Source organism: Macrobrachium nipponense, chromosome 23 (genome assembly GCF_015104395.2).
Source record: "Macrobrachium nipponense isolate FS-2020 chromosome 23, ASM1510439v2, whole genome shotgun sequence".
Taxonomy (NCBI): Eukaryota; Metazoa; Arthropoda; class Malacostraca; order Decapoda; family Palaemonidae; genus Macrobrachium; species Macrobrachium nipponense.
In genome coordinates, this window is record NC_061090.1 from 62813340 (window position 1) to 62823339 (window position 10000).

Consider the following 10000-nt stretch of genomic DNA (forward strand, 5'->3'; position numbering starts at 1 on the left):
ACCCCTCATCTCACTGAAGATCATTCTTCTGATTCAACAAACTCATCTGGGGTCTCTGTTTTTCAGAATAAGCTTTCTGAATTATTCAGAGAAGCATTCACTCCAAGCAACTCATCCTCAGATGATTCCAGCGAGGCGGTAGTTATCAGAAATTTTGAGTGTCCTTTTAGGCTCCAGTCAGGCAGGAATTTTCTGAGTTAAAATGCATTCCAATTTAATTTTTCTCTCTCTTGATCAGGTGACAAATTTACATTTACTTACATCCATTTGTATGACAAGAACTCTGCTTGAAAGTTTTCAACTATGAGTAACCCTATCAGACAGCAATGTCATCTAGTTAAGAATCTAATTTTGTTGTGAGGTTTCACTAGGAATGACAACAGTTTCAAAGCAATCACCAAATAACATCTCTTCCCTTCAGGAATTCAATGTGACAATACGATGGAGGCGCAACCCTTGTAACAATCATCAGCTGTATTGCAGAGAAGAAAAACGATGTCTCCCGCTACTTTGGCAGTGTGATGGTCAGAATGATTGTCTGAATGGAGAAGATGAAGAGGGATGCCCAAATGTAAGATTGCAGAATAATCATACATTACCAATGTGATTAAAATATATGTTCCCTAGGCAATGCTTTGTATGAGGGAAGTACCATCAGTGCACCTCATGTGGTTCACTGCAGGGATTACGAAAAGGGTGTTTAATGTGCCCCTTCATTCCCCTACCTATATCCACTTTTTACCATTTTACTTGACCTACATTCCCGCCTCCTTTCTTCAATCTCTGTTTATTCTCCATACAACTGATGGGCTTTTCTCCCAGCTCCAACTCTGGATCCTTCTACACCATCTCTTCTATTACCTGGCTCTTTTTATTTTGCTGTCCTACCACTTCAACTTCGCCTTTTCACCCTATATTATAACCTGCACTTGCATATATTATTTTCTAAATATCTTATAGCCAACAGTAGTTCCACACAGTTCCTAACAAAACTAACATGTATTTTACACTTACCATTCAATGTAACATTATCTAAAAGGTGTATCACATCTAAAATGTTAGCTTGGGGAAAAATAATCATAATGTGGTAGTTGGTAAGTACAGAAGTCTACTAAGCTGCAGTCTATAGAACTGAGGAATTACTATTCATGTTCTGCAGACATGTGAACCCGACCAGTTCCAGTGCCAGAGGTCGGGAGAGTGCCTACCCAAGGAATGGCAATGCGACGGCGAATCAGACTGCTCCGATGGGAGTGATGAAGGGGAATGCCAGCACACAAGCACCATCGTGCCCCACGTCATGTTCTTTGTGACAGCAAATGTACGTCACCAAAAATATTGTTCTCTGAGGTTCGATCCTCCAGAGTCAATTCATCTGAGAGATCTGTCAAGAAGCTTTTATCTGTGAATAACATTTCAGAACATTCACACTCTTTTGTTTTCGATCCCAGCCTTTGTTCTTTACCTTTTGATTGTCAGCTAAGTACTTTTCATTTCTTGCAAGCTTAGTTCTAAGCATATCATTTTTCATGATAAAGTTTAATCATTAAAGTTTAATCTTTTATATTTCTTGCACATTAGTCACTGAAATTATTATCCTGATAATATGACAGTTTGCATTATCTAAGGTACATTACATTCCAGTTAATGAACAAGAAATATTTTGCTTTTGCTGATATGTATATACATAAATTCATTTTAGGGTATTTTAGTATGGCCTCTTTCCCTATACACAAACTGGATTCTTTCCAGTATTGTAGTATTGATCTTTTGAACGCATTTATGAGCAAAATCTCATCATCACCTCAAATACTATTCAATCCGAAGGGCATATGCAGACAAGGCTGGTTCTTCTGCGAGCTGGGCCACAGGGACCTTTGCATCCCCAACAGATGGTTATGCGACGGTGTTACAGACTGCCTTAGTGGAAAGGATGAAAGGGTCTGCTCAGCTTCTATCCAGAAAGTAGAGGAGTTACGAGGAAGAAGCGCTGAGCAGAACGGTGGCACTTTAGACTTCACTAGAGCCGTTCAGAAATTAACGAATTTCATCATACTTGGCGATGAGGATGACTCAGCAATTCCAGTGCTGGAAGCTCATAACGGAACGGTGTCCACTATTCTCTCATTGTTTGATGCTCCGGAAGTCTTTGATTCAGAAGTAGTGCTCACTAAGAAGTCTTTGTCTTCTGCAACTGCTGGAAATGAAACGTCACAAGGAGACGCCCAAGCAGAGACAAAATTGGGGGAACCCAGAGCATTTGCTGGACGAAATGATGGTCTTCTCAGGGACACAACTACTCAGCCAACAAGCCTGGACCAAAGACTCAACCTTTACACCACAGAGCAACCAAATAGGGCATTGGGCAGTCCTACATTGGCTCTGACACCAAGTGCCAAGACCACTCCAGTTACATACGTAGAATCATCCACTCAGGGCAAGGAGCTGCGAGAAGCTACTACTTCTGCAAGAGCCACCGAAACTGTAAAATCTACAGTAACTACAATTAAAGCAAATAAAACCACAGCTATCTTAGTCAAGACAGCTAAAGCTACGTCTGTTACAGCATCCACGGCAGATACAGCAGCTACAGTTACCCAGATACTTGCTCCTCTAGTTAAGGTAAGGTTATAATATCATTTAGGAAATATCAAAATGACTCAATACATTAGTATTCACTGGGCTACTTTCTAATAAAGCTTGCATTTCTCTGAAGGTTGTGCAAACTGAAAATAAAAAATTTACATCAAGACAATCATGATAGAAAATAAGCCTATTTTCACATTAAAATAAAAATAGGGAAAGGGGAAAGCTTACTAGTTACTGTTACATCACTTAAGACCTTAGTATTCAACTTTTGGAAACTCCAGATAACCTGCTCCGACAACAAGTTCTACTGCTCGAAGGACAACAAATGCATCGCCCTCTCCTGGAGATGTGATGGAGAAAAGGACTGCTCGGATGGCCAAGATGAACGAGGATGTCCAAAGGTACTGTTTATATTGTGCGTATGAGCTCAATTATGCAAACACAATCACATACAACAACAACAATAACAACTACCTGTTTCCTCTTGCAAGGGGTGGCTTCAGAAGAAGACCAGACCACAGTCACAACAATGCTCATTCTTTTCCAGGTGAACCATATATTGCAAAGAAGCTCCATCAGCAAAGCATCTAACCCCCTCAAATTGCACACTCTGCCACTCACCTCAGGCCTACACACAGTCTGGTGTTTTCTTGATACTAAGATCATTTCACTTGAATAGGTCTCCCAAAAAAATCCAGTGCCATCCAGTCCAAAATACCTCCTTCCCCTTCCTTCCCACGACATATCCCCGGCCAATATCCGATCCCCTCCCTCCCTAAACATTTGAATTACGCACATCATTATTGGAAACCTATTGTCCTCTAATACCTCTAAACCTTACTAAAGCACTCTGCTCCACCATCTTCCCTTTATCAACCCTTTTAACCATATGACTCTTCCATTCTTACACTTCTGACCTATGCAACTAATTCTCCTACACTATATATTCTGATATGTTCCATTATTTTCTAGTAAACGACGTACCGCTGAAGCTTTCATGAGATTTTCTCCAATAGGACTTGGCACTAGATGCTGACTTATACACACGCACACACACACAGTATATAAACATCCAGATAGAACATTTTCACCTTTATCATCTTGCAAATATCTGATCTTTCATCTCCATAAACACTGAACTTCTCATCACCATCACCGGCTCCCAATAACCAGAGTTTTTTTTTTCTTTTTTTTTTCTTTTTGCTATTTCTCCCTCGACCGGACTTCCTTCCACAGGAGGGCTGCGACCGGAAGGGGTGGGTCAGGTGCCAGGGATCTCGGGCATGTATCAGTTCAGACTGGGTATGTGATGGCAAGGAGGACTGCCCTGACGGCAGTGACGAGACAAACTGCACTTTCAGTGACCTCATCGAGACCACTACTGACAGCTCCCTCTCGCCTTTAGTGACACTAAGATCTAACTATACATTACCAGTTATCAACGTAAGTTAATTCATAAGTCACTGTACATGCATTATTATATATATACATACAATATATATATATAGTGTATATATATATATATATATATATATATTATATAATATAGTGTATATATATATATATATATCTATTATATTATATATAGTGTATATATATATATCTATATATATATATATATATATATATATTATATATATATATTATTATTTATATATATATATTACAAAATTAATAGCCTCTCATAACAGGAGAGAAAATGAATTAATATTCCCTATACGTCGGTGGTCCTTTGAAGTAGAAATCAATTCCACTTCCACACCATACCTCTCTAATATTCAGTTACATTTTAATGTAATATTCGTATGGCGTATATTTATTTCTATATAAACATCTGACATTTATGACAAGCCAACTGAAAAAGAGACACAACAAAAAATATGGTAATTTTGAGTTTTGTCAATTTGCTCTTTTTTCTCTCTCGCTTTCACTAAATTCCATCTCTGTCGTTATTTTCATCCATTATTTGTACTCTCTCTCTCTCTCTCTCTCTCTCTCTCTCTCTCTCTCCTAGTTCAGAGTTTCTCCCAAGAGTCAAAAGTATTTAAGGTATTGTTACTCTGTTACCGGAAAATTGTATATTCTCTCTCTCTCTCTCTCTCTCTCTCTCTCTCTCTCTCTCTCTCTCTCTCTCTCTCTCTCTCTCTCTCGTAGTTCAGTGTTTCTTCCTTGAGCCAAAAGTATTTAGGTTACTGTTACTCCGTTACTGGAACAATTTATATATTACTCTCTCTCTCTCTCTCTCTCCTCTCTCTCTCTCTCTCTCTCTCTTCAGTTTCTCCCCAGTCAAGTTTCCCCTATTTAAGGTAGGTAAAACCTAAAATGTTAAGGTATTGTTATACTCTGTTACCGTAAAATTGTAATACTCTCTCTCGTCTCTTCTCCTCGTCTCTCTCTCTCATAAATACGTTCCCTTCTGTGATTTCCAGTAATGGCAGCTGACAGGAAAAAAAGGCCTAAATTGTCGTCATTTCTCAAAATGCCATTAGTTCTTGTCCTTTACTGTTTATAATTGTGCAATTGCTCTGCACATCACATCAATTTCCATACCCATTTATTTATAAAGGATTTATTTTTAAAGTATTTACTTTTTTTTAAGGATTTACTCTTTTCAAAGGGCACATGCAGCACCCAATCCTTCAGATGCACGTCAACGGACAGTTGTATTCCCGTCTACTGGCAATGTGACGGAGAAGTCGACTGTCCAAATGGTGAGGATGAAGATGGATGCCCTACGACAATTGTAGAGACAACGACTCCGTCGTTTTCCTTCTCCGAGATACTCAAGAAGGTCTGTGGTGTTCTTCGATTTGTCGTGGTAACACCCCAACTTAACAGACCACAACCCTTAACACCCCAACCTAAAAGACAGCGACTTGTAACACCCCATCCTACCGGACCGCAACTTGTAATGCCCCAGCTTAATGGAGGGAAACTTGTAAAACCCCAACTTAATAGACTTCGACTGGTAACAACCCAATTTAATGGACTGTAGCTTATAACACCTCAACTTAGCAGACCACAACCTGTAACACCCGAACTTAATGGGCCACAACCTGTAACATCCTAACTTAATGGACCACAACTTGTAACACCCCAACTTAACGGACTGCATCCTGTCACACTCCTACTAAATGGATTGCAACTTGTAATGCCCAAAGTCAACAGACCACAACATGTAACAACCCCAACTTAATGAACTGCAACTTGTAACACCCTAACTTAATGGGTTGTAACTTGTAAAACCCAAACTTAATGGCCCACAACTTGTAACACCCCAACTTAATGGACCACAACATGTAACACCCCAACTTAATGGACTGCAACTTGTAACACCCCAACTTAACAGACCACAATTTAGCAAACTCGCAGCCGTATCATAATTACCTTTTTCTATGCTACTATTTTGGATGCAATACACTCTTAGACGTATCTCCTAAAATGAATATCAAATGTAAAGGTTAGGCACCAAGCGGAATTGCTGTTGACTATAAAATATCAAGAAAATTCTCATATAAGGATATTCTTTGTTATCTAATGGCCTCGTGTTAGTTATCAGAAAGGTTAGATTCCCAGAGCATCTTCCAGTAATGCCTTCTGCAGGCACTTTCACTGAAATACCAAGGAATGTTTAAGTGTTTCTTTCACTATGTTTGTTTTCTCATTGATGAACCAATGGATTACAGGAACGCTATGACTAACAAGGTAGAATGATAATGATGAAATTATCCATTGTTCACGCATCAACGCTCACAGATATACTTGATGAAGAAATATTGAATGTTTAATTTTAAGTGACTAGCATTTCCTAAGCCATAAAAAGAAGTTAATGATCAAACTTTTGTAAAGCAGAAAAAATCCATGTTCATAACTTCGTGATCAAAGGCAAAACAACTCTTGCAAATAACTAAGACTGCAATACTGTTCTGGATGGTACAATTCTAAATTAATTCAATGGTCATTTTATGAATTTTCAGTGTTTTAGAATAAACTTTCAGTTCCATTTACAGGTTATGTTTTCTTTTTAAAATGTTTATTAAGTATCAAATTGCCCTGACTGTAGGATACATTCACTGAGAAAATTTTTAACCAACTTTAGTTATCTAATTTAAATTTTCAGTTTTTTAAAATCAAATTTCAGTGTAATACAAGTTATGTCTTCTTTTTGAGATGTTCAGGGGTCAAATTACCCTGACTATGGGGTATGTACTACTAAATGGTAGAGCTGACTTATAAATATATATTACACAATCCAACTGGAATATTTATAATGCATATGCTATGGGTACAGAATAAATTGTCAGCCATAATCTGGTAACTTTACTTTGTTGAAAGGGAAACAGTCAATCTTTCGCTTTTAATCTTACTTTAATCCCGATTCTATAGAAATCCCATGAATTACAAATACATATTTACGACTAAAGAAAAACTTTATTGCCTCTTTCTGGAATTAGGGCAAATCTATCTTATAGGTAGGACAGTGAACATCCAAAAAACGATGTCATAAATGCTAAGGATACAAAATTTAGGTCAAAGGCAAACCGCAAGGACCTCTAATGACCTTGCAGTTGAATTGAAACAATTGCCAGGTGAGGGTGGACAGTAAGACGCAAGAAAGAGAATATGAATGGAGGTATAGTAAAAAGGAATGAAAGGGGTTGCACCTAGGGCCTAAAGAATGCTGCAAAGAACCTTACTTAAGAAACGTTTAAAATGCACGGGATATGCAAAATAAGATTTTAATGCAAATATTTCCCAAAAATTTGTAACATACCTTAGGTGAAGCGTCACTGGGTCAGCTGAAGGCTGAGAGAGCCAAGGCAATACAGATCTCAAGAGTGATTCATTCCCTCGACAGACATCCTGCTTCAACGGCATGTTCCGCTGTGTCTTGACTGAGGAGTGTATTCCTCGGGACTGGGTATGTGACGGCTCGAAGGATTGTAAGGACAACACCGACGAGTCTTTCTGTCCTCCTACGGAAGCACCTTCGTCACCATCGCCCCCAGCAGAAGATGGTGGTTTTGCCTCCAATGAGAGCGGCAGCAGCAGCAGCAGAATAGGGCAGCCAAGGGTACGGACGGTTCTGCAGCTTCTGCTGGCATCTGCTGAACCCCCTCTTCCTCCCCTTCCTCCTCCAGCAACAGGCAGTAGTAGTGGGGCATCGGTTATCTCAGGGATACCTCCTACAGAGGTAAAGATTCACCTAGAGTTATCAGTTATGTAGTTCTTCTCTTGAGTTGACAGTTATGTAGACTTCCTAACTTGAGCTGTCAGTTATGTAGACATCTTGAGAGTTGTTAGTTATGTATCCTTCCTATCTGGAGTTGTCAGTTATATAGACCTCTCAAGTTGTCAGTTATGTAGACTTTACTCTTGAGTTCTCAGTTATATAGACCTATTAACTTGTCAGTTACGTAGACTTCCTATCTTGAGTTGTCAGTTATGTAGACTTCTTATCTTGAGTTGTCTCTTACGTAGATTTCATATCTCGAGTTGTGAGTTATGTAGGTTTCTTATCTTTAGTTGTTAGTTATGGAGACTTCCTTTCTTGAGTTGTCAGTTAAGTAGATTTCGGATGTGACAAATTCTTTAATATCTTGAATTGATTGTTAAGCGCAAAGTACAGGTTAGTTTAGGTTAAGAACTTCGTAGAATTGCTGTAAGATATATAAGATATAGAAAATATTCAAGATTCACCCTTTTCAGACCGTTCCATGCTTCAAAGATCCAGCGTACTTCCGATGCTCCAAAGGTCAAGAGTGCCATGAAGTGTCACTTGTATGCAATGGAGTGCCAGACTGTGCAGACAGCAGTGATGAGGGTCCAGGCTGTGGTGAGTTTCAAGAGTGTTTTTTTTTTCGTTTCTTTTCAATGCACAGAAATATAAAAGAATCTTTTCATTTTGTTTCCTTTTGATAGTCACACATAGGGTGGGACATCTGAATTAGAAACGTATTGTGGTATTTTGATGAAAGTAAACATCTGGTTAAAGGATAGTAGGTAACATCAACGTAAAAAAACCAATAATGTTTAAGGAGTTTTACGTACTTAGACTATAGATGTCAACGCATAGAAACACACGCTCAATATATAAACACACACTGCATATATATATATATATATATATATATATATATATATATATATATATATATATATATATATATATATTGACGACTGAAATATTAATGTTCCTCGCTTCAAACACTCGAAACTGCTAACTAGGGAGGTTGGGGGGAGGGGGGAGAAGGGGGTGCTTTATTAAGACCCCCACCGTGAATCTTAAACTTAAACTTCGACCTTTCAAAAAAAAAGGAAAAAAAAAAAAAAAAAAGAGAGGATCTGAAAATCGGCGGCGCCATGTCAGACCTTGATCTGAATGCCACGCTGACCTTATTCGTTCCCGGCAGAGGCGCAGAGGGAGGGCTTTTTGCTCGTGTCCTTAGGGAGGCGTCTGGAAGCCTTCGCTCTGGACGTCAGGAGCAGCGTTCGAGTTCACAGAGAACTTCACGGGACAGTTGTGAGTGATGGAGACTCCCTTTTTGCTTTGGTTGGCAGTTGATTGCTTTCTGGTGAGGCCGTTGATTGTTAGTGTTGGTGTTTGCTGTTTGTTTCTGTTATTACTGCTGTTTTTTTTCTGCTGTTATTGCTGCTTTATTGTTGCTGCTCGCTTTTGTTTGACGGCTGTCATTGCTGTTGCTTTTGTTTTCTGGAAATGCTGTATCTGTTGTTGTTTCCTGTTTGTTGCTGTTACTGCAGCTGTTTTTTCTGGTGTTTTTTCCTGATGTTATTGCTGCTTTATTGTTGCTGCTCGCTTTTGTTTGTTGGCTTTCAGTCCTGTTGCCTTTATTTTCTGGAAATTCTGTTTCTGTTGCTGTTTACTGTTTGCTGCTGTTACTGCTGCTGCTTTTATTTTTTGCTGTTACTGTTCGTCGGCTGATATTATGGCTACTTTTGTTTGTAGCTGTTATTGAAACTGATTTTTTGTTGCTGTTATTGAAATTAAATTTTTTGTTGCTGTTATTGAAACTGATTTTTTGTTGCTGTTATTGAAATTAGTTTTTTGTTGCTGTTATTTAAACTGATTTTTTGTTGATGTTATTGAAATTAATTTTTTGTTGCTGTTATTGAAACTGATATTTTGTTGCTGTTATTGAAACTGATTTTTTGTTGCTGTTATTAAAACTGTTTTTTTGTTAGTTATTGAAACTGATTTTTTGTTGCTGTTATTAAAACTGGTTTTTTGTTAATTATTGAAACTGATTTTTTGTGCTGTTATTGAAACTTATATTTTCTTGCTGTAATAGCCGCCACTATTCTTTCTTGCTGTCATTACAACTGCTTATATTTCTTTTATTTCTTTCAAATAAACACCTTATTCGTTGTAGCTTGTTCCATACGAATAGGG

At 38.3% G+C, this 10000-nt stretch overlaps 1 protein-coding gene across 2 annotated transcripts in view; it reads left to right on the forward strand.

The window, feature by feature from the left end:
- The window catches only part of LOC135201297 (prolow-density lipoprotein receptor-related protein 1-like), a 38281-nt gene that overhangs the window by 14527 nt on the left and 13754 nt on the right, over positions 1-10000 (forward strand). Inside the window, exons 8-17 of one of the 2 annotated variants that reach the window (XM_064230165.1) lie at positions 1-138; positions 422-571; positions 1160-1321; positions 1828-2622; positions 2871-2990; positions 3826-4032; positions 5207-5380; positions 7448-7783; positions 8299-8425; positions 9003-9112. The exon at positions 1-138 is cut by the window's left edge and continues 576 nt beyond it. In XM_064230165.1, coding sequence (XP_064086235.1) covers positions 1-138; positions 422-571; positions 1160-1321; positions 1828-2622; positions 2871-2990; positions 3826-4032; positions 5207-5380; positions 7448-7783; positions 8299-8425; positions 9003-9112 — 2319 coding nt within the window. The remainder of the gene's footprint in view (positions 139-421; positions 572-1159; positions 1322-1827; positions 2623-2870; positions 2991-3825; positions 4033-5206; positions 5381-7447; positions 7784-8298; positions 8426-9002; positions 9113-10000) is intronic. The other variant, XM_064230169.1, reaches the window with a different exon arrangement.